A 27542-nucleotide genomic window follows, 5' to 3' on the forward strand; every position below is an offset into this window, starting at 1 on the left:
AATAAATATAATAATAAATGGATGATTATTTGGAACATCACTACAGAAATCTAAAGTAGGTATAATGACCTGGATATAAAAATAGGTCTAATTTTTTTTAGTCACATTGTCTTAAATAATAAAATGGAGAAAAATACAAGTTGTTTCTATAGTCATGATATTGACAGAAGAGAAGGGTATTTATTTTGGAGTTTGTTGTATGACTATGAAGTGTCCTCAGAAGATGGAATGCTTTGCTTAGGAAATACTGAGGTTAAAAGTTTCCACTCTAATAACACTGTATCCCTTGGCAAGTACCTTTTGTACTTAGTATTTGCTTAGTCTTCTATGATCGAATGAACTGGTAGAAAAATAAAACACTAGACATAGAAATTTTTGAATCTAATTGTCATAAATACGTATATAGTTTTCATAGTCAAAATATATCATGTATGATAACGTTTTTCTCTCTACTTAATTTATTATCATCAGGGTGTAAATAATGCACCTTTGTTTGTAGCTTGCCATATACTGGGGTATAATGTTTCATACCTAGTAGAATTCAGTGAATAATGATAGTAATAACCAGCAAATGTCAGTTTTCTATGTGCTATTGAATATAATTCATGTGATCATCACAACCCTATGAGGTAAATACTATTATTATCTTCATAATACAGATTAGAGAAAAGGCATGCAGTAGTAAAGTACCTTGCCCACTGTTACATAGCTAGTAAGAAGTGGGATTCAAAGCAGGCAGTCTGATTTGAAAGTCTGTATTTTTAACACTCCTCTCATTAATAATAGTGGTGAATTACTCATTGAGACTAAGTGCAGGGCCTCAGTTGATCATCTAGTATGAAGACTTCATTTTGCTTTAAAATTTGAGGTGAATGACCGTAAATTTTCCATTGCTCTTTAAAGCATTGATACTGAACTTGTCACAGACCTAAATGTGTTTTCTGAGTTAATGTACATACCCTAGATGTTTTTCTTGGTGAAAATGAACACTGGATTGCAAGTCATTAAATCACCACAAAAATCAGTATTGATCTATAAGTGCTTTTACCATTTGGTCAAATTTTTTTTAATAGTAGCTTTTTCTTCTACTATTAACAATCAGTAGTCTTACCTGTATATGGAGTTTCATTTTTAGAGAGAGTAAGTTTACATTTTGTTAGATGGCCTTTAGTTATTAATCCTGTTGGATTAACTGAGCAGTCTTAATTTGCCTTTGCATTTCAAAAGTATTATCAGTAAGATGTTTGTACTGTAATGAAGTAAGCTTAGACTTAACAAAAGTTACTTTCGGTCTGTAGATTAACTGTTTTAAGGACAATCTAAATTTACTTCAGTCTCAGAATTCCTTTTTCCAGGCTGCAAAATATTCTGGTTAGGTATATGGTCATCTTTTCATACTTCAGATATTTCAAATGTATTTGAAAATTTCTAAAATATTTCTAAAATATTTTAAAAGTTACTGATTATATTTTGTAGGCTTTAATGGCCTTGCCTAAGGTAAAAGTCCTATTGTGTCTCTTTACGTTCCTCAAATAATAGTTTTTGTTTTTAGTAATTTGGGTGGCTAACCAGTTTTAAGATACCTTTCATTAGCCATAGCATACTCTAAGCTCTTAGTCTGACCTTTGTTTACTCCCTTAAATACTCAGTTTTCTTATATTCTTCAGTGAGAAATATCTGCTCTCTAGGAAGACTTATTGGAGCTGGGATTACAGGCACATGCCACCACAGCCTGGCTAATTTTTGTATTTTTAGTAGAGACAGGGTTTTGCCCAGGCTGATCTTGAACTCCTGACCTCAGGTGATCCACCTGCCTCAGCCTCCCAGAGTGCTGGGATTACAGGCGTGAGTCACCATGCCCAGCCGAGTCCCGTAAAATTTGAGTTATTTTACCTCTGATTGCTTTGGGTTGAATTATTGTTACTTAGTCAATGAAGGTGAGAATTTCAAAAATTAACTGAAGTTGCCAAAAAGGTGGGAGAATTGAGAGTCTTCTTATTGCATTTGAGTAAAAGTGTCCAAGAAGTGTACAGTACAGAGAAATAGCTATATATGCAGTAATTAATACTACTAGTTTCCTTCCATCTCCTTGTCCTGGGTAAAGTGGAAAATGTAGTTTATTATACATTTATTGAACAACTACTGTGTATAAAAGACTATAGAATAGAGTTTTGTAGTCATTACCTTTCCACTCACCATAAATGGAAATTATTAACACTGGAAGTTACTGCACAACTTATTTTTTTAAATTTTATTTTCTTTATACAAACTTATTGGAGTAGTCAGCAGCTTCCCCCACACTTAATAAAAATGAGTTTTATTTAGATTTGTAACTAATCCTTAAATGTTATTTTAAAAAAATAGCTATCTTGAAATGTAAATGTTAAAAGTTATTTTTGTGTTTTACTTCTTAACTAATATATGCAGGGTACCTAAAGAAAAGATATCATTTCACAGAGCTATAATAAAAATTACTTGAAAAAACTGTTTTTGTTAAGTGATACAAATGATACCTATTGTTTCTTGTTAGGCCATTTGGGAGACTATCTTAAAAAGGTTAATGTCAAATAGTGTAATTTTTAAAGTAAGTGTTTATAGAACTTTAGATAAATTATTTTAACCCTCAATTATTCAGATCTCAAGGTTTGATAAGGAATAACTCATACCAATTTTGAATAAAGTAATCACCATAATCACCATCTTATTTTTTTTGCTATCTGCATTGGCTGTTTAGTTCATAATACTTGGTTTATAATGTGTTTATACTTTTTGATGAAGGGCTTTGCACCATTTATCTCGCCTGAGAGACCTGGTTGATGATGCCAATGGAAAAGAGTCACCGAAAATGTGAAGAGGAAAATGAAACTGTCACCAAAATAAATAGTCACCACAGAACAAATATTTTTTTCTATTACATAAACTGACAAAGTAAATATAAGCCATATATTATTTTGTAATTGGTTCAATGATTATATATTTCTAAAACACTGAACTTAAAAATACCCATAGGTTTTGTGACCTATTTTTATTTTACGCCAACATATTAGAATGTGACTGCAAAGACCCGCAATATATCCTAAAGTCTTTCTTTCGTCTTCTGACCAGCGAATGTCTAATATTTAAAGATGGATGACTTCTGTTCTTGAAACCTGTGTGGATTTAACCTTCTTCAGCATCCTTAACATTTTATTATCTGGCTCAGGATCATTAAGAAACTTACTGGTTTTTATCCAAAATCTCTTACGTTAAATAGACTTTTTTTTGGATATAGTTAGCTTCACTTTTAAACAGCTTAAAGGAATATCAAAATTGTTATTGTGTATCTCATCTATATGGCAGTCTGTTGCTTTTAAGTTTTCATAAATTTAATATTTAAGATACATTGTATTTGAAAAATTACATTAATAGTGGAGTGATACAGTGTTAAAATGAATTTTATGTTGTGACATTCAAGAGAATCTTCTCATTTAATTAGTACTTTGATTCTATATAAGATAATCTTAATGTTTAACAGTTTCCAAAACCTTTTTGGGGGTATATTTAAGAACTTAATATTTTGATATTAGATTGTTTCCCAGATTTTAATTTTGGGATTAGCTCAAACTAGTGAAAATTATGACTTAATGACCAATCGTTTTATGAAATTTGATAACTAAACTTAAAATGAATTTGGAAAATCAGAAAGCACCTATATTTTAGAGATATTTTGTAAGAGTTGTGCTTTCTTTAACACAATCTGTAATCTTAAGTTTGTCTCTAGCTGGAACCGAACAAAGCTCTACAATTTTGCAGTTTTTATGAAGCACTTATTATTAATCCTTAGAATTAAGTCATAAAGTGTAACTAATACAGTGCATTACAGCCTGATAAAATTAAAGAGTACTATGAATATCTATAACTACTACAAATTAACACTTCACTCAGTTGATAGCATTTTTGCTCAGTAGATTTATTGTCAAATAGGAATTTCTAAGCACATTGAGTCAAAGCATTTTTTCCAAGTTATTAAAGCATAATTTAATGTATTTGTTAGAAGTGACTTGTCAAACTCTACAGTGAGCCCTGTGGGTTTTTGTTTTGTTTTGTTTTGTTTTTGCCAGTGAGTGTTTCACCACACTGCTATGGCCAGTTTGAGAGGCAGTTACCAAGAGGTTTGTTTTGTTTGCTCTGTGGAGATGCTTTTGCTACTGACATTGCTTTTCTGATTATAGTCTGCTTCATAGAAAAGAGCCTGCATAATCAAACAAGGAACTACTTTGAAGATTAAAGTATGCCTGGCTATTAAAAATACAGATTTTATGTGGTAAACATCAGGTAGGTCTGGGTGGGTTATGTTCTCGGCCTAGCAAAATCCTCTATTCGACAAGTTCTGAAGAAGGCAGAGAAGATAAAGGCATCAGGTGGTAACTTCTAATTGTATGTTAATTATATATTGATCATACATAACAAATACTATGCCTGGAAATTATAATGACTGAAAAGCACCTATTTGGTTAGTGTTTCTATCTGTGAGAACATATCTCCAATACTAAATGAGATAAGCCTGTTCTAAAATCTTACAGCCAAATTTTAAGAAACTTGATTATGCTTATGAAAGGAACATTGTTTTCTCTTGTTTTAAATATGGAGAGGTATAATCCTTTACCTAAGAAAAGAATTAATTTTAGCAAAATGATTCCTTTCAACATTTTTATAAGAAATATCTAGGGAAAAATTTATAAGAAATATCTTATAAATCTATAAGATTTATAAGAAAAATAAATCTAAACTGATAACTATTCAAGACATTCTCTAAATAAGATATTTAATTACAAGCTCCATATCTCAGGGTCCTTTTTAGGTTTCCAGGGGAAAAGAGCAGGATAACAGTATGGAGACTGCTAAGTTGAGAATTTAAAACAAGTGAAAGCATGAGATTTTAAAAGCTGCATTGTGAATATAAAATTTTTATCAATCCTTTGCTCTTATTCTTTTAGATATATTAAGAAAATAGAAGAAATTAAGAAATTTTAATAAGATGTTTCGGATCTTTGAGTATGAAAATATAACAATTTAAAAGCCTAATTTCAAAAACTATTTGAGATCAAGGGACAGTGTTGTCACCAATATGAAGATTCAAGACTGAACTGTATTGTCTTTACTATCAATAAGAACTTTACTTTCAGTTTTTTCTCCAACAATAGAGATTTCTGACCAAATTAAGGAACACTGTTTTCTTGGGTCTGTTTTGAGTATATGTCATTATAGTTATAGTCTTTCTTGTTAAAATGTATAATTGTGGGGTTTTTGTATTGTTTAGTATTTAATAGTGTATAATGTTTTGTTAAATTATACGTGGTTATACCAAAATATTTCCCAAAGATAAATCATGACAAGGTTCTCTGTTTATTCCTGTGTTTTAAATACATAGAATTGCTCTTGTAGATTTGAATTTTTGTTTCATTTTTTCTGTCCCACCCTTCACTCTCTGTATCTCAGAACCTTTTTGATAGAAGTGCTATCCAGAAGTGAACTTGTAAAAAGGCAAGTAGCATGAAAGGAGACAAAAAAAAGCAAAATACCAATGTAGTGGATAATTTCTGAGCACTTGAAGTTTCTTCAAAAGTGCAAGACTATGTGTCTTCCTATTAGATGTATAAATTGGGTATTTCATGCCTAATTAAAGGTCATATTGGATCATAAAGTGATTGGGATAAATTGAGGCCTAAACCTGAACACATTGTAGAGTATATTGTTAGAAATTTTTCCTGTGATATTTGAAGTTATTATTTTCCCATTTCCTTTTCTTTTTTTCTTTATAAATCATATGTCCCTACGAATGTTTTCCCGTTTTTGTTTGGACCAAAAAAAAAAAAATAGTTTTTTATCTTCCCAGTGTATTGTCCTGCATTGTCCTTACCCTAGATCAGACACTTCTATGTAACAGTTTTTCTCATAATGTAACAACTTTTATCCACCCTTCAATACCTTCACTGGGACTAGTTCATTCATTTTCAAATAGCTATTTCAACCTTTAACCTCTCCTGTCTTTGTCTTCTATGCAGAAGCCAGAGTGACTGGTCTTGGTAGGACTCTGTTGTGTATCACCACTCTGACCTTACTGATTTGTTTCAGCAAATTTGCTGTAAAGTGCTTTGTTCAGATTCCCCTCCAACATTATTTATATACCCTCATCTTTGTGCATATTATTTCTCATGCGTGAAATACTCAAGTTTTATTCTTTTAACCTGCTGAGTCTGTCCCGCAGACTCTGGCCGAGCGATGGATGAAAGGCGTACTCAGACACAGATATGCAGTGAAAGAGTGCTAGGGGACCGCCTGCAGAGTGAACAGTCTCAATAAACTGGCACTGCTTGCTTTTATTCAGTACAGACAATGCTGAAAGCCTGGAGCCAACATAATCTATTGGTAATTAACATTGTTGTCCCCCTTGCAGGGAGCAGTCTCACATGTTGATGATTAAAGGTCAGTTTCTGGACAATATAAGCAAACCAGCCTATTTAGATAAATCCCCCTACATTCCCTGGTACCTACTCCTCGCTCTTTGCCTCAGGGTAAGAGAACAGCTGCCTTCAGCGTATTCTTCCCTGAAGCTTTGCAAAACCTTCTGACCTTTCAAGAAAGTTTGCGGGTTTCCCTATAACTTCTCCCACCACCCTGACCAGTCTCCTACATCTCCCCCTTTTCTGTTTTTTTCAAATCAGGTTTTGTTGAAGAGTACTGATGTATGCCGCAACAGGTTTGTCAGGTGCAGCAGTTAGAGCTCTTGTTCTGGCTTTGCATCCTAGATTTAGTAAATAACGTAAGACAAACGTGAGTATAATTAGTGTCATTCTTTCCCAATTAAGGAGTGATACGTAGCATTACTTGGCACCTTAGTCCAATGTGTGCCATGACTGAGGGACCCCACCAGGGGTATGTCAATCCTTTCTAGCCAAGCAGTTGCATTGTTAGGGGCTGGGAAGGAGGTGTCCATCCAAAGTAACAGGGTAGAAGAAAGGTGGATCCCGAAGATGGACCCAATAGAGTATAGCAGGTGCAGGTTGCAGGCAGAGTGAGAATAAGAAAGGTTAATACCCTATGAGTCACAGTGTACAACAGAAAGCATAGCAAGGAACAGCTTATCTGGAGTGAATGGTGTTTGTGTTTGGAGCAGGATTTGCTCAGCCTACTGAGTTGTGTTCTTCACCATCCCCCAGGTTGTGTCCGGGTCTGTGGGTCCTGTAGCATCATTTCCTTCATTTCTGGTACTGGGTTGGGTCTTAGCCACACTCTGGTATGGTTTGATGCATTGTGCTGGAATCCAAAGAGGACCTGAGGAGGTGCAAACATAAGCGTGTCCTCTTCCCCATTAGCAAATCATTTCGACCGCACCATGCATTACTATTGACATCTTTTCATAAAACCACAGGTTTTATGTCTTGAGGGGCATTTGCAAAATGCTTCTCTATGGCTGATTAAAATTTATCATCTAAATTTTAAAAATTATGGGTAAATAAGGCTTGTACCAATAGTATTGCAGGGTTCTTATTACCCCTTTTTTTGTTTTCTGAGCTTTTTTTTTTGTTTGTTTTTTGAGACGGAGTTTCACTCTTGTTACACAGGCTGGAGTGCAATGGCGCGATCTCGGCTCACTGCAACCTCCACCTCCTGGGTTCAGGCACGCGCCACCACGCCCAGCTAATTTTTTTTTTGTATTTTTAGTAGAGACAGGGTTTCACCGTGTTGACCAGGATGGTCTCGATCTCTTGAGCTGGTGATCCACCCGCCTCGGCCTTTGAAAGTGCTGGGATTACATCTGAGCATATTTTTAAGGGTGGAGTGTATGTATTCTACTATGGCCTGTCCTTGGGAGTTATACAGGATGCCTGTGGAATGTTAGATGTTCCATGTCTGACAAAGTTGTTGAAATTGTGAGCTGGCATAGCTGAGGGCCACCCCATAAATGCAAAAGTTGAGAGAAGATGTTTAATGACATATCAGGCAGACTCTCCAGGAAGAGCATGAGTGCTAATTAGTTGGGAATAGGTATCAATGATACATGTACATATCTTAGTCTTCCAGATTCAGGGATGTGCATAACATCTGCTTTCCATAAGTGATTAGGTTCTAGTCCTCTAGGGTTAGCACTTGTTGAAGGAGGGGACATACCTGTGAGCTGGCAATCCGGGCATTGTAAAATAATTTGTTTAGTTAGTCTTTGGGTAAGTTGAAATTGTTTTGTTAAGTTTCTCTAATTCTGGTGGAAAAATTCATGTGATGATTGGGTGGCTTTGTCAAGAAGTGATGTCATAACCTGCATGTTTGCTTGATCATTGCCATGCACTAGTGGGTCAGGCAGTGAACTGTGGGCCCGAATGTGTGTGATAAAAATAGGATGTGTGTGTTGATCCAGCAATTGCTGAAGTTGAAAAAGTGTGCACAGGGTGGGCTTGAGAGTGGACTTAATGAGGGCTGTCTCAAGGTTCTGCCATAAATAAACAGAGTAAGCCAAGTCACTAACAATATTGATAGTCTGAGTGGAAAAGGTGTTTCTAGGGCCAATATTAGGGCTCCAACCTCAGCTCTCTGAGTCCTAGTGAATCTAGGTTGAGCGAGGGAGTTATGCGGTTCCCACCAGATAGCCACTTTTCTATTTTTATCAGTCTTAAAAAGCGTTAAAGTGTTAGGTATGCGGGAGTGAAATACCTTTGTAGGCATAACTACAGGAGTACGAGGTAAGTAGGAAGGGTATATTCTATATGACCTGCTATTAGGAGAGTGCTCTCTGAAGGTCTAGAAAAAGGGGCAGGAATGCTTCTAATTGTTTTTTACTTAAGGATACTCTTAAGACATCAGGGTCATAACCTAGCAATTGATCACATTGTCTGCGACTTGTATAGATGACTTTACTAACTAGCTGGACATAGGGTGTTTTAGTCCTGGAATGTGAGTTAAAAAACCCATTTTAGGAAATGTAGTCCTGGGGCCATCTGCCCTATTAATCCTGTCAGAGAATGTTTAGTAGGAGAAACAAACAGTTGTGCTGAGTATCGTGGGTCTATGCAATCTAGCTGCTGCTAAGAAATAGCTTGCCTCTCTTTCCTCAATTTCTCTTTTTGCAGCAGGGGTTAAATACTTGGAGGAGTCCAGGGTTGCCTTGCTCTTTAGGACAGAAAACAGGTTTTATACTGTATCAGTAGTAATGCCCAAGGTGGGGTGAAGCCAGTTAATACCACCCAGGAATTTTTGATAATCATTTAAGGGGTTTGTTAGGATTTAATTTAACTTTTTGAGGTCACTGACCAGGAAGTTAGTAAGTATCCAAGGTATTTCCAAGGAGAGGACATCTGTAGTTTGTCAGGCACTATGATTAAACCTCTTAACTGTGTATTCCTTTGACAGAGGCATATAAATTTAAAAGTATTGGCTCCACTCGGGCCGTAAGTAAGATATCATCCATAAAATGGATGATCTTGCAATTAGGAAATTCTTTTCTACTGGGGAGCAAAGCCTGATTTAGATGTTACTGACACATGATAGGACTGTTTAGCATTCCTTGAGGAAGCACTTTCCAGTGAAATCAGTGAGCTGGCCATTCATTATTGGTATTGTAAAAGCAAATTTTTCTCTGTCTGGTTCTCCAAGGGGAATAGTTTAAAATCAGTGTTTAACTATAGTTTATAATAATGACTATAGGCCAATCTCGAGGAATCACCATGGGGAAAGGAAGCCCCTGTTGAAGGGGCCACTTAGGTTGCAAATTAGCATTGATATCCTGTAAGTCATGCAAAAGTCTCCATTTACCAGACTTTTGGGGAAGGATGAAATGGGCGAATTCCAAGGGCTGTCTGATGGTTCTATATGGCCAGCTGTTAATCGTTCCTCAACTAATTCGTGGGCTTGTTGTAATTTCTCTCTTTAAAGGCCACTGTTCTACCCAAATAGGATTTGAGAGAGCCACATGAGGGGCTGGAGAGGAGTAGCAACAGTGGCCATTATTAGAAAGGAGTCTTATGTTCATATAGTTTATTAAATTCTGCCTTCTAGAGGAGGAATTGACTGCCGTCTAAAGTTGTTTTAGGTGGCACTGACCAGTCCCATGGGGTCATACAGAAGTTGTCTGCTATGGTCTCAATCCTTTTGTAAATGGGCTAGCAGCTCTGTTTTCTCTAATGCTTTTTCTTATCTCTTTATAAGTGTCAGAAGTAATGGGTTCAGACACCCGATTGCCTGGTTGATCTTTCATCACCAGGCAGGCCAAGAGCTCCCCTTCTAATGCCGCTTGCCTAAGACAGGGTCCCATAACTGTAGTGTATCCCTTGTCTTTTTTCCAATTTATTGGGGGAGGGGGCTCAGGAAAAATATTCGTTTCCTCTTTGGTATCTTTACCCTGTAACGGCAGAGTTGAGGGAGGAGGAGGAGGCAGTAAGGTAGGTGATGATTCCTCCTCCCGTCCCTTTTTAGGCTCTTCTGTGTCGAGTAGGGCCAAAGAAACCCTGTCTAAGGCCCATAAAGTTAAGGATATTACTGAGACCTGTAGCCCTTGTGCATGATGTTGTTTAAGATTTCTCACCACTTGTTCCCAGAGCTCTAGGTCTAGTGTACCTTCTTCTGGGAACCATGGGTTATGGGAAACAATAGTTTGCATTAGGTTTCTTTTTTTGTGTGTGTGAGTTGGAGTCTTGCTTTGTTGCCCAGGCTGGAGTGCAGTGGTATCATCTTGGCTCACTGCAACCTCTGTCTCCCAGGTTCAAGCGATTCTCCTGCCTCAGCTTCCTGAGTAGCTGCGATTACAGGCACATGCCATCATGCCTGGCTAATTTTTGTATTTTTAGTAGAGACGGGGTTTCAACATGTTGACCAGGCTGATCTCAAACTCCCAACTTAGTGATCCACCTGCCTCAGTACACTAAGTTTCTTAATTGAGACTGCGAAAACGAGGCTCCACTAGCTTTAAGCAGCTGTTTCAGTACTTTCATATGCTATTTCTGTTGAGGGGATAACTGTTGTCCCTTGATGAAACCCTAGCTTGAAAATTCCCTTGAACTTGTGAATCCTGAGCAGGCACCAATGACTTACTGACTGTGCAGTCTCTACACCTTCATTTTCGAGGGTTCCGTTGTGATTCGTTACAGTGTTCCTCATGGGGCACAGCTGCGCAGTCTGTCTTGCATACTCTGGCAGAGCCACGGATGAAAGGAGTGACAGATTTCACTGCATACTCCAACACAGGTATGTAGTGAAAGATCACTAGAGGGCTAGGGGACTGCCTGCAGAGTGAACAGTCACGATAAGCTGGTACTGCTCACTTTTATTCAGTACAGACACAATGCCGAAAGCCTGGAGCCAGCACAATCTACATAATTAACATTGTTGTCTCCTCTTGCAGGGAGCAGTCTTACACATGGATGATTAAAGGTCAGTTTCCAGACAATATAAACAAGCCTATTTAGATAAACTCCCCTATATTCCCTGGTACCTACTCCTTGCTCTTTGCCTCAGGATAAGAGAACAGCTGCCTTCAGCTTATTGTCCCCCAAAGCTTTTCAAAACCTTCTGACCTTTCAAGAAAGTTTACATCTTTCCCTAGAGTTTCTCCCATCACCCTGACTGACCTCCTATATTATCTAAAGCTTACTCTTACATTTCTTTAAAGCTCTGATTAAATATTTTATTTTGTCCCCAAATGTTCTAACTGTCCATCAAAATGTGGTAAGTTGGCCTTTCTTTTTACTTTTCTTGCCATTCATTTAGCTGTTATATTTTGTTTTAATGTTTTGGATGATGCCTCTTATACTACTTTGTATTCCTAGGCAAGGAAATGTATATCAAAATATATTAGGTGATTGATTCTGTTTTATCTTATCTCCTTGATGATGGTACCTCTTATACTATACAGAATCAAGAAAAAGGAAACTGCATTTTAAATAGTGGCTTTAAGTATTGACTGATTATTTTAAACCTGGTTTCCTATATAAGGTTGTAAGCTCAAGATAAAAGAGACCACATTCTTTACTTATGTGAGGTTCTAGAAACTCTTTATTTCTTTTTAAAAAACATTTTGATAAATTTTTTTTTAAATTAAAAACTTTTAAGAGCAATTTTAGGTTCACAGCAAAATGAAGAGGAAAATAATTTTTTCACAAAGATTTCCCATTTACCTCCTGCTTCTGCACATGAGTGAACTCCCATTTTCAACAACTGCCACCAGAGTGGTGAACAATTGATGAACCTACATTGACTCATCGTAATCACCCAGAGTCCATAGTTCACAACAGGGTTCACTCTTGATGTACATTCTGTGAGTTTGGACAGATGCATAATGACATGTATCCGCCATTGTAGCATCATACTGTTGCAGGACTTCCTCCTTAGTTTAGCTAGGAGCTGGGTCCTTGCCACATGGCTCTAAAATATTTTGCTTGCAGACACTTTGAAGTGTAAGAATAATGGAATTTATGGGGCAAAAAGGAAAATAAACAGGGACTCTCTGCAAAGCCAGAGTCCCAGCTAGTGTGTTTTCTTCCTCACAGATTGAATTCTGGGTTCCCCAGGAAGATGGGGGGCCAGGCTCTTGCCCACTGCAAACTGTGGTTCTGCCCTAGTGTACCCTCCTCTTAGTGCATAGGCCAGTTGGAATTTCTCTGGGGACCCCTTCCAACCTGGCTGTCTCATACCCTTCTAAAGTACATAATTGCCATTAGAATAACTAGGATGAAGACCGATCTTAACTTCTTCCTACTGACAGGGTCACCTTTTTGGGAAAACAGCAGTCAGAGCTTTCTCAGAGGCCTAAGGATTCTCAGCAGAAGGGGCCATTGTTGGAGGCTCCTGTTGCATGACCATTTGGAGTTTGATGGCCAGGTTATTTAAAAACTTGTATCAAAATGAAACAAAGGGAGGGGTAAGGAGAGCTCAAAAATCCTAAGGCCTTTACCAGTTTGCACAGGGATAGGTAGGTCAAAAGCCTGACTGGTAATAAAAACTTTTACCCTTTTACCAGCATGTTGGGATTCTGGATTTCCTTCCCCTGAGCCCAATCGTAAGTCAACTAGTTTAAGGTTTGGAAAATTAACTTCTCCCAGTTTGAAGGGTGTATCTGAAGGGAGTGACCTGTAGTATGGAGACACAATTACCTATCTGTGAAGAGAGGACATAGGAGGAAAAAAGAAAAAAGGGTGCTTTTCAAAGGAGTCCCAGGGGTTCAGGATGCATTTGAAAGGGGTACAAACTGAAGAAGAATGGCCACTTATCTAGAAAGAGGGTAGCAGGCATTCCTGGTTCCCTTCTCTTTTTAGCAGATACCTGGGGTATGTGAAGGAGAGAAGGAAGAGTATTTTCTTTCCCTCTTCCATCCTTGTATCTCTGAGTCCTGGTGACATTGACAGGTGCCACCATAGGTGTTAATGTGGCTTTCACTCATGTTAACAGAGGATCTGGAGGTGGGAATTATCCAATCTTCCCACATATGTCCTATTTCCCCTGCTGTCCATAGCCTTGAATTCCCTAGATCTCATTTATGCCATGGATACTAGCATGGCCTTTAGCCATGAAATGGGAAGCTTGGCTTAATTGACAGGAACCAGCCATGTTCACCTGCATTGTGCCTTTTAATTTTCATTATCATCTGTCTTTGGATCCCTCAGATCCAGTTTTCCTTCCTAGGGCTTTGACCTGAAGCTTGAAATTGAGTTTGGGACAGAAATATGTCTTGCGGGTATTTGCATAGATTCCTTATCAGAAGCCAAATGCTAAGGGGAAGCTGTGGAATTGAATCCTCCTCCAACAAGGGAGAGAAAAGGATGTCTTGCAACACACCCATATAACTGGTGGCTATAGTTTTGCTGCTAAGATTTGGGTACGTGGTGCTTGGCTTTAGTTCGCTCCCGTGGTCTTTCTCAAGAAGCAAACCTCCAAACAATGGGCATCCTATTTACTCCCATCACCTGGCAGGATTTTTAGGATAATTGCTCAGAACTAAAATATTGATCCAGATTTTTACATTACCCATCCCTGTGTTCTTTCTAAGCTGCAACTGGAGATTGCTGGTTGGATCACAGGAACAAGTAGGGTTATTCTAAAATGTAGGCAAAAACTTAAAAACAACAAATGAGTTTATAATTTAATAATAAATGTATGATAAGTTTCGATACAATTTCTCTCTTATTAGTCCTCATTTTTGTTGAAAAAACACAAATCATCATAGGACTAAGTGGTTTCCAAAATGGACTTTAGTCTTATACTTGACCGGATTATTTGCATAAAGTGCAGCAAGATAATTATTTCTACATAGTTCTTTTGGATTGGCTTTGATGGAACTCTATTTCACAGAGAGTCTCAGATGAGACGTTTTGAAGGTGAGCCCAGCCAGGGATTTTTATCTTCAAATACCTGTGAATAGGGTGATTCTCTCCTCTTATGGTCCCAAATAAACTTGGATGCCCTGGGCCTGTGAAAAAGTGACATTTTTTACTGACCACACACCCTGTACAGGGCCTATGTAGGCAAGGGTATGAAGCCAGTTCTTCCTATGGGGCTTTTAGCAGCTCTGCAAGTCAAGATTGACTCCTTAAAGGTAAGCATACCATTCTAGTCCAGCCCTTGGTAAAATAACCAGTTACTCCAATTGTATCCTGTTGCAGGAGAAAAATGGATTCTATTGCACTGATGCAAATAATAAGTTAATGGTATTCACAGATAATTTCCATATTCTAGAGGAACCAGGCAGAGAGAAATAAACATACTCCAAATTTTGTTCACAGGAGTATAACTTAATTAAAGGCCATAAATTGTTCAAAATAAGTTTTCTTGACTGAAAAACAGATCATGGATCAGCAATATTCCAAGCAAAAGTCAAAAAGATTTGCTTCAGCTTCCTGAGTTCAGTCTAGTTATCTCTTGTTTTGCTTTTCGTGAACACTTCAGCTCTTTTGAGTCCTGTATATTCTTCCTTTATTCCAATGTCACGGTCTCCAAAGTTATCAGAAACCTGTATTTGAAAGCACTGGTCAGAGTCCTATGGCTTATAAACCATCTTTTGAAAAGGATTGAAACAAGATAATGGTGAATAGCAAAATGTCCAGGGTAGTTATGGTTAGAAACACAATTGACAAGGAAGTTTGGTTATCTCGGTGTCTTACAATAACTTAACAACCTTAATTATGATTGATGGCATACACGTAGATATTAGAATTTTAGAAGTTCCGTATAATTTTGTAATATATATTAGCTGAACATCATTTTGGCAATCTCATATAGCTGAATACATCAAATAATTGTTTACCCCTTTTCTGGATGTTTCAGGGGGTCCTCTGATCCATCCAAAAAGGTAGGCATCAGGAAAGACAATTTTGAAACTGAAGTTTGATTTTGGGAAACCTGTTAAATATGTTAGAAGTTCAAAGCACTTGGTATTATGAAACAGAATTTCAGATTACGATAAGTTATTTTGCCAAAATAATGAATCAAAAATTTTAAAGAAGCAAAACCTTTTATAACCCTTTACAAATTTTGGTAAAGAGCAGATTAGCACCTTAAGAATACCTTGTTGTGCTTTTATTTTAATGCTCAATTTACAGAAAAATCATATACCTTTTTTGAGTTCAGTCAATATGTTCACACAGAGAACTTCTTCTGCAAGATTTATTCTTCAATTCTTTCACAACTAGTTTGACCCTTCAGCTTTATCTTATCTAATTAAAACAATCCTTTAAACCTAGGTAAAAATTTACATTTCCATGTCTTCTTATAACCTTTTACTAAAAAACACATTTTACTGTTCTTATATACTTTACATGTAAATATAGTTTTTGTAGTTTCTGTTACGTATTATAATGGTAACTCCTAGCAATTTTAACTTTAATGTAAAACCTAGTAAGTTGTTTTAATTGTGTGCCAGGTACAGCCAAGATTTGACTCCTTCCAGCATAATTAAGGGTGTGGTTAGTTTTATATGTCCACAGACCTTACCAGTTGTGCAGCAGGCAAGTCAGAGGGTTCTCAAAACCCCAAAAGCAGTATATAACCTCAAAACACTTAGCATACCTTACGTTTGTCATGCATGACTTAGTCCACCTATTTACATTTTGATGGCATCTGCTTTATACCAATAATCTTTAAGGCTGTTTTATTTTTTCTCAAAGATTAGTCATATGAAATGAAAGGTACCACAGCTTTTATCTTCCCTTTAAAAAATATTTGATCTAGGCCAGGTGCAGTGGCTTATGCCTGTAATCCCAGCACTTTGGGAGGCCGAGGCGGGTGGATCACGAGGTCAAGAGATCGAGACCATCCTGGTCAACATGGTGAAACCCCCTTCTCTACTAAAAATACAAAAAAATTAGCTGGGCATGGTGGTGCGTGCCTGTAATCCCAGCTACTCAGGAGGCTGAGGCAGGAGAATTGCTTGAACCCAGGAGGCGGAGGTTGCAGTGAGCCAAGATTGCGCCATTGTACTCCAGCCTGGGCAACAAGAGTGAAACTGTCTCAAAAAATAATAATAATAATAATAAATATATATATATTTGATCTAAACGCTGTGTTTCTAAACACCAAATTAATTAGAGCTCTCTTTACAGAGATCATACACACCACACATATAGCTACACAGATAGGCAGGAGAAAACTCACTCCCCAGGTGGAGCCCTGTAAGAAACAGGGCTAGGAAAACATGCAGAAAGGACTTATTCCCTAAGGCAGGATTGCTAAACAAAGCTTTGCCACTCTGCCATCATGTAAAACCAGATGGACGCCTGCAATGAACCATACAAACATGCAAAGCACACCAAATTGGCTACAGCTTAAGACCAGGCTCACAAATCCTTTTTCACAAAACTTTACAGAGAATATAAATAGTGATCCTTATCATTCCTAGCCTAGTAAAACATTTTCTAAAAGGAAAAACCTCACTTAAAAGTTAACTGCTGATGGCATGGAGAAGGGGAAGAAAAAAAAATTTAAAAATGCCTGAGGAAGAGCATCTTATTCTTATGCAACTGGTTCCTATACCAGGGAGAAAAGCTTAATTACTGTCTAATGAAGTTGAGCCCCTTGGCAGGGGAAGGGGAAGAGCTTGGGACATTCGCCAGCCCCAGCCAGGAGGGTAGGGGGAGTGAGGAGCCCCTGCTCACCTGTCTATCCCAAAAAAGAAAAGGCCATGGAAATGCCCCCAACCCCAGGGAGTGACAGGGGTGGGAGAACAGTTTCCCCTACCTTTAGAAGTCCGAGGATGAAAAGGCTTAGAAAGGATAGTGAGAGGCTTTGAGTCCCCATTTCACTCACCCCTTCTCAAGCCTCACATTGGGCACTAAAGCTATTGTAGGACTTACTCCTTAGTTCAGCTAAGAGCCAGGTCCTTTTGACACCGCCATGAAATTATTAGACTCGCAGACACTTTGAAGGGTAAGAATAATGAAATTTGTGGGGCAAAAAGGAAAAAAGGGAAACAGAAACTCTCTGAAAAACCTGAGTCCCTGCTAGTGTACTTCCTGCCTTACTCTGAATTCCATGTTTCACCCAGGAAGAGCCAGGCTCTTCCCTGCTGCAAATGGCATGAACTGTGGCTCCACCCCAATGTGCACTCCTCCCAGTCCACAGGCCTTTTGGAGTTTCTCTGGAGACCCATTCCCTTCTGGCTGCCTCAATACAGACTATTTTCACTGCCCTAAAAATCCTGCATGCTCCACCCATTGTTCCTGACTCCAGCTGCCTGAAAATCTGCTTTAAAATGCAGTACATTAAACCTGTTTTGGAGGAGCTATTTTTTTTTTTTTTATGTTGCTGCTCCTGTTCTTTAAGTAGGAGCAACAGTTGTGTATTTTGGATGACATAACTGTAAGTCTTCTGACCTCCTGTCCTCAAAACTGAGATTTTTGAGTTTTTAAGTGTTTTCCATTTCATCAGTTATATATTCAGTTTTACAGATTTAGGACTAAATCTAGGAAAATTCAGTTCATTATAGAGACTCAAGTCCATTTATGTTGCTACAGCAAAATGCCTGAGACTGGGTAATTTATAGAAAACATAAATTTATTTCTCACAGTTCTGGGGGCAGGGAGGTCCAAGGTGCTGGCAGATGTTTGGCTGTCTGGTGATGGCTGCTCTCTGCTTCTAAAATGGCACTTTAATGCTGCATTTTCTGGAGAGGAAGAACTTTATGTCATTACATGATGGAAGGGACGGAAAGCAAAAGGGGCCCAGATTCCTTCACCAAGCTCTTTTATAATGACATTGATTCTGCTCATGACTTAAACACCTCCCAAAAGTCTCCATCTTCCAATACTGTTGCATTGGGGATTAAGTTTCCATACATGAGTTTAGGGGAACACATGCAGACCACAGCACTGGGTTTTGCATTGTGTTGCTTTTTCAAGCCTGGCTTGATGATCACTGTTTAGGTCTAATCTAGAAGCAAACCACACAGTGATATTAAACAAGGGAAGTTTAATATAAAAGTTTTAAACCAGTTGAGGTAGAGTACCCAAGAAAGGGCAAACTTGGAAGAGAGAACCGAAAGTCTGGATTCAGACATTGTTGAATATAGGATAACTGTGGCCCATTGGATTGCAGTGAAGGTTACTGGTTTGCTTAGACCAGTGCTGGTGTTTAGTTACCAGACAAGCTGGAAGCCACACTATTGACTGTGTGCGAATGCAGAAGGAGTCAGGGCAGGACATCTGGAGCATGTGGTGTCTGTTTTGGGAGGGTCTTAGAAGGTGATCACCAGCCCAGATGAGGTCTGTAAAGTCACTAAGAAAATACTTTCCTGGAGTGTGGCTAGGACAGAGTGGCCCCAGATGTCTTCACACCCACTTCTTACTGATGGTGCAGCTGCCAGAAAGCAGCAGGAGAGTCCCTTTGGGGTAAATTTGGAGTTGAGAGACCATAAACTGATAACTAGTGCAGAAGCTGATTAGGTTCTAGGAAGGTTTTGGTGAAGTTTTATATTTACCATTTTATATTGGTAAATATAAAATGTCTCATCCTCCTTTGCCCTCCTTGTTTTGCAACATATTGCATAGCCTGTCCAAGAAATGTGGGCATATGGGTAAGGTAGTGGAAATATCAGGGCATTTAGAAAACTGAGGAACCATGAAAAACCTTAAGTCAATATTTTCAAAATCTAATGAATTTGATACGTTCATAAAGTACTTTATGAACTATAAATCTGGGACTACTGTATATATTTTGGAGTTACATAAATGGTACCCTCAATATATCAGGAGCATGGAGTATTCCTTTCGTTACTTTTCACCAAGATGGTCATATAGTTTTATATGAACAATTCTGGAAATGGAAAATTCTCTGCAATTCTAATACTTTGTTTCTTAGCATATTCTTGCTTCAGTTAAGTCATGATTTAAATATCTGTGTCTTCACATTTTGCTCTTAATTTTGCCTCTTAAGACAATTTTATATACATATTTCAGTCTTCCTAATGTTCAAAGCAATGGAAGTAATGTTCCATCATTTAGGCTCAATATTTCTAAATTATTTCTTTGGTAAAAGTTTTATTTATTCATTATTGTTTCACTTTTCTAGATGCTTTCCAGCTTTCAGTTTTTTTAATGTGGCACCAGATATCCAGAATTTATAGAGTAGAATGTGGAGACTCTATGTTTAATAGTTTATTATAGTACTTTATTTTACTAGTATTTATTTGACTCCTGGCACTGTGCTTGGGTGTGTGTGGCGGGGGCTGGGGGAACGGTGATCACAAATAAGGCATCACTCTACAATGAGGAACTCAGTGGAGGAAATATATAAACGGAGAAATGTATACTGCAACCAGGTAACTATTGTTTCAGATAAATGAAGATAGAACAATGGTGAAGAAGCACAGAAGATAGATCAGCTAAGTAGCCTGGAAAAACCAGGAAAGATTTCACTTAGGAGGGGATAATTGAGTTGATATAGAAAAGTTAACAGAAGTTTACCATCAAGGAAATTGAGTAGAAGGGTGTTTTTTTTTTCTAGCCAAGAGATAATAAGTGTGCAAAAACGGAGTGGTGAAAAGCCTGCTACAGAATTTGTTGAATCCGAATAGTGTGTGCTGTAAAAGAAATCTGGGCTTCAGGATCAACAGATTTATGATTCCACTATTTTATTAGCTCTTTACTGTGGGCAAGTGTCCTGACCTTGCCCAAGCCCTGTTTTGTTTTCTCTCTCTTTTTTAATACCTACTTTGCCGTTTTGTTTTGAGGATTAAATGAGAAAGTGTATGCCTGGCACATATGATCTCAGAAAATACTAACTGCCAAAGGTGCAATACATTTAGTTGAGGGAGACACTAGGAATAAGACGTAAAGCTGCTTTTGCCTCTAAGGCAAAAATATGCCCTCCCCATTCTATTCTCCAGCAAGAACTACAGCAAGAATAATCTTTTACAAACATGTCACGTGATGTTGTATCTCTTAAAATTTCCAGTTCCTTCCTTTCAGAATAAAACAGAAGTTTCTGCCATGGTCTAGAAAGCTCTACGCTATGCCAATATCTCTCAGTCCCCTCACCTAACAAAGCCAGTGCATTTTCTACCCCTCCATTTGCTGTGTAATTCAGCCATATTGGTCTTGCTGTTCTCAAACTACAAACATGAGTGTCTGCTTTCAGACCTCTGCGCTGTTCCCTCCATCTGGAAAGTCTTTCCTCAAATATTCCATGATTCACTCTCTCACTTCAGGTGTCTGCTCAAATGTCATTTACCAGAGGCCGACCCTAACCACCACCATTGTTCATGCCATTACTCTTTGCCCCTTTCCTCCTTTATTTTTCTTTAATTAATATTGAGGTTAGGACCTTTGTTTCATTCACTATTGTATCCCTAACAATTAGAAGAGTGCTTAGCAGTTATGTAAAATGCTCCAAAAATACTTGTTTTCTCAATGAATGAGGCTAAGAAGGTAGCTTGGGGGCCCATCTGAGGCACCTGATATACTCAGCCAAAAATTTTAGATTTATTCTGTGGGCAAAAGGAAGGGGATTAGCATTTTGATGCAGCCTAAAATGAATATTAATTTTTTTGTTAGTCGCTATATTGATTTGTGCTTGCAGTAAGTGGAACTTGTTTTCAGATACAAAAACCAACCATTTTTTTTCTTTCTAGTATCCAGTCCTTAAACCTGATGACATGGCAATAATACACTGTGTTAATTTCTTTAGATAGTAATGGAAGGTAGAATGCAGACTTATTGTTTTTGTTCAGAGATAAAGTTACTCTTAGTGAAGTTTCTATGATGTTTTGGCGTAAAATAAGTTCCCAGAATATAGTGTTTTTATAATGATGTTAAGAGGGCTGTTGATTTGTTTAGGTTGCAGTAGTAGACAATATTTAATTTATTGAATGATTATTGGGGGGGAGGGACACAAGTAAAAGAAAATAGAAATGAACACAGAGAAGTATCTTTTTACAGGTGTTCCAGAAGCATTGGTGACAGCCACCTGGCTCATGATGGTGCCCCTGAGGAAAAGTCAATGCCCCTTTAGATCATAAATATTCAATAATTTTTAAAAGGGAAATCTGGGGGAAACATAAAACTTTATTCAGAAGCAGATTTACTTATTTGAGACAAAGAATAATAGATATTCCACTAAAAATAAGCAAAGTGACATCAATCATACCTTAATAAAAGGGTTTTAAAAAAAGATGGGGGAAGAAAAAACGAACAGAGTCGCAGATATTTCAAAAATTTCTCTAGTTCTTGTTCTCTGTGTGTGTGTGTGTGTGTATGTGTGTGCGTGTGTGCATGTACATGGTTTTATGAGGCAGATTTCTTAGGAGGGTTTAAAATTTAACTGTCTTCTGTTTATTCTCTTATTAGCTAGAGTACCTTAGGCAAATTAACGTCTGATCTTCAATTTCCTAAGTGGAGCTATGGTATCTATCTCACACAGGTGTGAAAATTGAGTGAGGTAATGCTTGTAAAGTGCTTACTTAGCACAGTTCCTGGCATGTAATAAGTAATCCATGTTAGTTGTTACTGGTAAAAATAATTATGCCAGCACATGGTGTCAGAATTTCAGTCAGTAATGACTGCCTGTAGAAACAGACATTTTAATAGTAAGAACGGTTATGCTTTTTAATTCCACTAGAGGGCACCTTTCTCCTACTGTAAACCTGATGTAGGCATAAAGCATTATGACTCTGGCCCCAACTCCCCTTTAGCATCCTCAGCCTCACGATTCCTGTTAGACCACTAATAACCTCATATTGTGCCAGGTCTCTCCCTGGTTATCCTCCCTACACTCACATAATGGTAGGATGTTTTAGTCTTGGCACATGCTTTTGCCAGTCTAAAGGGGTGGTCCTTGAGAATGTAAAAAGTATAATAATAATTAGCTTTGGGTCTTCAGCAAGACATAGGCTTGACATAGTGAGCTAGGAGCAGAGATTCAAAGGAAATATCCTTATTACTTCTTACCCTGAGGCCTCCCTCCCATATGTATGATTAAATCAAGTGTACCTAGTGGACTGAACCAGTCTCTCCTATTTTAAGTCAGGGGAAAAAAAAAGAAAATGTGAGATGGGGAAAGAGGCAGGCAGAAAGGGGCAAAAAAATAAAAAAGGGGATGAGATAGAAATTTTCAGAAAATCACTGTAACTGACATATATCTTCAGTTGTGCCTGGGAGCTGGAGTCCCTGCTCTGGTTTCTGGAAAGCAGCATTCTCTATGACCCATGATCTTAGGTTCAAATGAAAAAGTGTGAACACAGTACCAACTGTGTACTAGGGGTTCCCTGGCTATTGGAAGTCTTCACTTGTCAAGAATGAGCCAGATCCTTCCACAGGCCTCCTTTTTTGGAAGATGCAAGTAAATCAAGAATCTGGTTCAATAATTTGAACAGTATCTTCTCAGGACCACACATCTGACCTTGAATAAAAAGTGGGCAAGTTAGGAATGATTTTGATGTTGACAGATTTGTGATAAATGTCAAAATTGAGACATGACTAGGAGGTTTTCCAAAAGGTAATTAAAAGTGGCCAATCACTGGTTCTGCTGGAACTAGATTATTAGCAATCTAGTAGAAATAATCATCCTTTTAATAAAGCAGGATCTACCCTGCCTGGATGAGGAGCCAATCAATGCTCATTAACTAGTTCTGATCATGTACCTTTCTAAATCACTATAGGTCTTGAACCAGGAAGTGGGGAGAAGTAAGATATGTACTCCAAATAAGGGGTAGGTAAACTATAGTTTGACTCTAGCCTAGTACCAGTTTTTATATGGCCTGCCAGCTAGGAATGTTTTCTACATTTTGAAATAGTTAGATAAAAATTAAAAGATATATCATATTTTATGACAAAATAAATTTAAACTTTAGTGTTAACAAAGTTTTATTGGAACATAATCACAGTTAATAATTTTTGTATTTTCTTTTCTTTTAGACACTGTATGGCTCTGTGTCCAGGGTGGAGTGCAGTGGTGTTATCACAGCTCATTCCAGCCTTGAACTCCAGGCTCACAGGATCCTCCCATATTAGCCTCCTGAGTAGCGGGGATTTCAGGCACATGCCACCATGCCTGGCTACATTTTTGTTTTTTGTAGAGATGGGATTTTGACATATTGCCAGTATGATCTTGAGCTCCTAGTCTCAAGCTATCATCCCTCCTTGGCTCACAAAGTGTTGGGATTACAGGTGTGAATGGCTGGCCCATTTTGATCCTTCCTTCCTTCCTTCCTTCCTTCCTTCCTTCCTTCCTTCCTTCCTTCCTTCCTTCCTTCCTTCCTTCCTTCCTTCCTTCCTTCCTTCCTTCCTCCTGCCTTCCTTCCCTCCTTCCTTCCTCCCTCCCTCCCTCCCTTCTCCCCTCCTCTCTGCTCCTCTCCCTTCCCCTTCCCTCCCCATGTCCTCCCTCCCTTCCTTCCTTTCTTTTTTTCTGATACAGTTTCACTCTGTGAGACCAGGCTGGAGTACAGTGGCATGATCTTGGCTCACTGTAACCTCTGCCTCCCAGGTTCAAGCAATTTTCTTGCCTCAGCCTCCTGAGTAGCTGGGATTACAGGCACATGCCACTACACCTGGCTAATTTGTGTATTTTTAGTAGAGACAGCATTTCATCATGTTGGCCAGGCTGGTCTCGAACTCCTGACCTCAAGTGATCCACCTGCCTCAACCTCCCAAAGTGCTGGCATTATAGGCCACCACGCCTGGTCCATTTGCATATTTTCTATGGCTGATTTTGCACTGGATTGGCAGTACTGACTAGTTGCAACAGAGACTGTATATGGTGTTTTCATCACTGCACTGCTGCTCCACACACTACAAATTAAAGTGATATCGTTATTACTTGACAGCATTTTGAGTGCTGCACATATAACTGTACCATAATGTTACTGGAACCAAGCTGGATCTGGCTGCATTTTCTTGAGGCCCAGTAATGAGAAGCAGACAAACTAGGAAAGAAGGGAATTTATTGCTGTAACCGGAAACAGGGAGAAGGCCAGAGATAATTCCACCAGACCAACTCAAAGTGTTAAAATTTTTTTAGTGCTCATATAGGTTGGGGTTATGTGCCTATGTGCATTCGCCTAAGTCTGTTGGTAACTAGTTTTGTTTCAGCTAGAAGATCAGAGGCAAAAAATGCTTGCTAAGTTCAATTTAAAGGGTCCCAGTACTTTCAGGGCCTGTCTACTGTGGTACAGGAGTGATTATTTCTATCTTACCTCCTTTATAGCTTGATCTGGAGAGCTGCCTTGCACTCTCCAATGAATCCATTAAAACGGCTGCCTGTTACCTTGACTCTCAGACAGGTCCTGGCACTAGGAATGTAAGACTGCCTCTATTATTTTGTCTTGTTCCAGGTTTGGGAGAAGTCCATGCAAGACTCCTGCTGACCATATGTTTCATTTCTAGGTTTGATGTCTGGGCACTGATTTCCCTAGGTGTAACTCTGCGCGATGTTAAGGCAGTTCTATGGACATTTGTCTGTGTAGCTGGAGTGCTATGCAGGCCTATCTGTGTGACTGTCATGGAGGCCTGTCTGTGTGATTGTCAGGGAGAATTGGCCTTCCACAATAGCATTGTATTTATTTGTTATTGCCAGTGCATAGCCATCATGTCAAAACAAGATGGGAAAAGTGAACTTCAAATGTCATACTTTTAGGCATGGTGGAGTGTAGATTGTTTTGTTATTAAATTAGAGGGCAAATCATCGTTTTCATTGTGCACTGACACTACAGCTGTGCTAAAATAATACAAATATACATTAACGTTACTAGGCTGAAGATCTATCATAATATTTCCAACTCACAGGAAAGTAAGAGTGAGATGAACTAGAACATTTAATATCATCACTGTAGAATTTCTTTACAAAAATAAAAAATTAAAATGAGGCCACTGAGTTTTGAGTGGCTCATTTGTTAATCAAGTAAAGAAATCTGTTTATTAATATTAGGTTACTTAAACTGAGTTCGATTGCAGCAACTGAAGGAATGTGTGCAGAGAAAATACACGTATTTAAGACTATTAGCCCTTTGGGGAGAACCGTTTTTCAAAGAGTTAAAGACATTGAGAGTGACATTGGTAGTCAAATAAAAAGCAGAGAAAAATTCATTTCAATGTTTTTTTTTCTTGTCTCTTGATGAGTCAGTGATGTTACTGATATTGCTCAGTTGTTTTTTATTTAAGGAGTCAATACCAAGTTTGAAGTGTTTAAATAATTAGTCTCTATGGATAGTCTGCAAATTACAATTACAGGGGGAATATTTTCAAAGAATTTGAGAAAAGCTAACCAAGAAACTTGAAATGGAATTTGCTAAGATTTATTAATACTCATTGTGGTAAAAATATGTGTGAAGCAGAAAAAAAGCTTAGTTGGCCAAATTTACAAATCTTGTCAAAATGTGGAATGTTTAAGGCCTATTCCTGGCATTATTCATTAGCGAGTTCTTTGCAGAAAATATTTGAGTCTACCATATGTTACTAATCCAATCAATAGTGAATTTCATTTACTCTTGTGGATTTAACCATCATCAGTTCGGCATTTTTTTGGGTCAGAAATAGAAGTTTAATCTTTTCTCTTGCCCTAGTAGGCAGCAGTTTGATAACTTAGTAGTTAAGTTTATGTGATATTTCTGAGTTAAGGGGAAAATTAAAATTTTTCAGAATGAGGAAAATCAGCTTCAACTATTAAGGAACACTATATGGCTTTGAAATTAACACTTGAGGTAGATTTCATAATGTTTCTCAATGAATTCCACTTAAAATTACAAGGTAAAACATCACATACATGCAAATATTATACTGTGGTAAAGTTATTTTGATGACAGTTAACATTAGAATCACAAATAATGTCAATCAGTTCTCATGTTTTCAAATGGTAAAACAAGAAGTGAAATCTCCACTCCTACACAGACTTGCAGTGGATGTAATTTCCAAGATCAAATTATAGTTTCAGCAGCACTTTTGGACCTCAATTCAAATGCAATTAAACATTCATTTAATTGTGCAATTGAGGAACTTTCACCTTACCTTCAGTTGGAGGTTATTAATGTAATGACATGCTGAAAGGCAAATATCAAGAGAAGAATCTAACAGAATTTCGTAAATGCTTTCTAATGATGAATATGTTCGACTAAAATAATATGTTTATGGATTGACATTACTATTGGGCAGTACCTATCTGTGTACGAAGACATTTTCAAAGATGAACTTTGCAACTGATCATCATTAACAGATGAACATTTATAAGTGGGTTTGATGACAAGGAGCACTAACTTTGAACCCCAAGTAAGCAAAATGTTATCTCCTAAAGAAGGGAAAGAAGAGTTCGATTTTTCTTATTAGTAGACTTGTATTATAACAAATTATACTCAATTATTATATTTAAAATTTTTTTCTTTAAATTGGTTTTGAAATTAATTTTCTCTCTTGGTATGTAAGTACCTATGTAATATGTAATATCTTTGATTTTAGTTCTAGGACTACAAAGCCTAACCTCCTGCTCTGGCAGAATATTCTTTGAATATATATATGGTTGAAGTAACCTTTTAAGTCATGGCAGAAATATATATGAATACTTATATTCTTTGTATATTTGAATACTTATATTCAATTGCAGCCTAAGTCCTGAAGTTTTCTATATATTTTAAATTCTTATTGATAGGTCTTTTGTCCCAGGGACCTCTGAACATGGAAAGCAACATCAACAACTATGCAGTTTGATGCTGAATTAATAAATACATAAAATTAAAAAACCCAACTTCCAAACATTTAAACAACAATTGCAAGGTGACTAATTCCCTGAAGCAATTTAAATTATACTCAAACTAGTACATCTGATGTTTTTTTAAACAGAAGATAAACTATATACAAATACAATGATTTCAAAACAATTTCTAGAGTTATGCTTAAACCTAAAACATCAGGACCATGACTTAATTTATACTTGTGTATTTGATCCTGTATTTTCCAAGTGTTGTACTTATTTTGATCGCTTCCTATGGTCTTATTATTTTGATTTTTTCCCCCAGAGATTTTGTAATTTCATGTGATGTCATAGGAACTGAGTGTCAAGTTAATTATTGGTTGAGGTATTAGACCTGCTTATAGGAACATTACATGGAG

At 37.6% G+C, this 27542-nt stretch overlaps 1 protein-coding gene and 1 pseudogene across 12 annotated transcripts in view; both read left to right on the plus strand.

Moving 5' to 3' along the window:
• Positions 1 to 5423, plus strand: part of C13H18orf54 (chromosome 13 C18orf54 homolog) — a 20593-nt gene extending 15170 nt beyond the window's left edge. For 3 of the 11 annotated variants that reach the window (XM_078348188.1, XM_078348187.1, XM_078348189.1), the window contains one exon: positions 2779 to 5423. In XM_078348188.1, the coding sequence (XP_078204314.1) occupies positions 2779 to 2851 (73 nt within the window). In that variant the 3' untranslated portion in view covers positions 2852 to 5423. The other 8 variants (XR_013525913.1, XR_013525911.1, XR_013525909.1 and 5 more) reach the window with 8 other exon arrangements.
• Positions 4161 to 27542, plus strand: part of LOC144578845 (uncharacterized) — a 42350-nt pseudogene continuing 18968 nt past the window's right edge. Inside the window, exon 1 of the transcript XR_013525269.1 lies at positions 4161 to 27206. The product of XR_013525269.1 is annotated as an uncharacterized LOC144578845 (transcript). The remainder of the gene's footprint in view (positions 27207 to 27542) is intronic.

This window comes from Callithrix jacchus, chromosome 13 (genome assembly GCF_049354715.1).
Source record: "Callithrix jacchus isolate 240 chromosome 13, calJac240_pri, whole genome shotgun sequence".
Classification (NCBI taxonomy): Eukaryota; Metazoa; Chordata; class Mammalia; order Primates; family Cebidae; genus Callithrix; species Callithrix jacchus.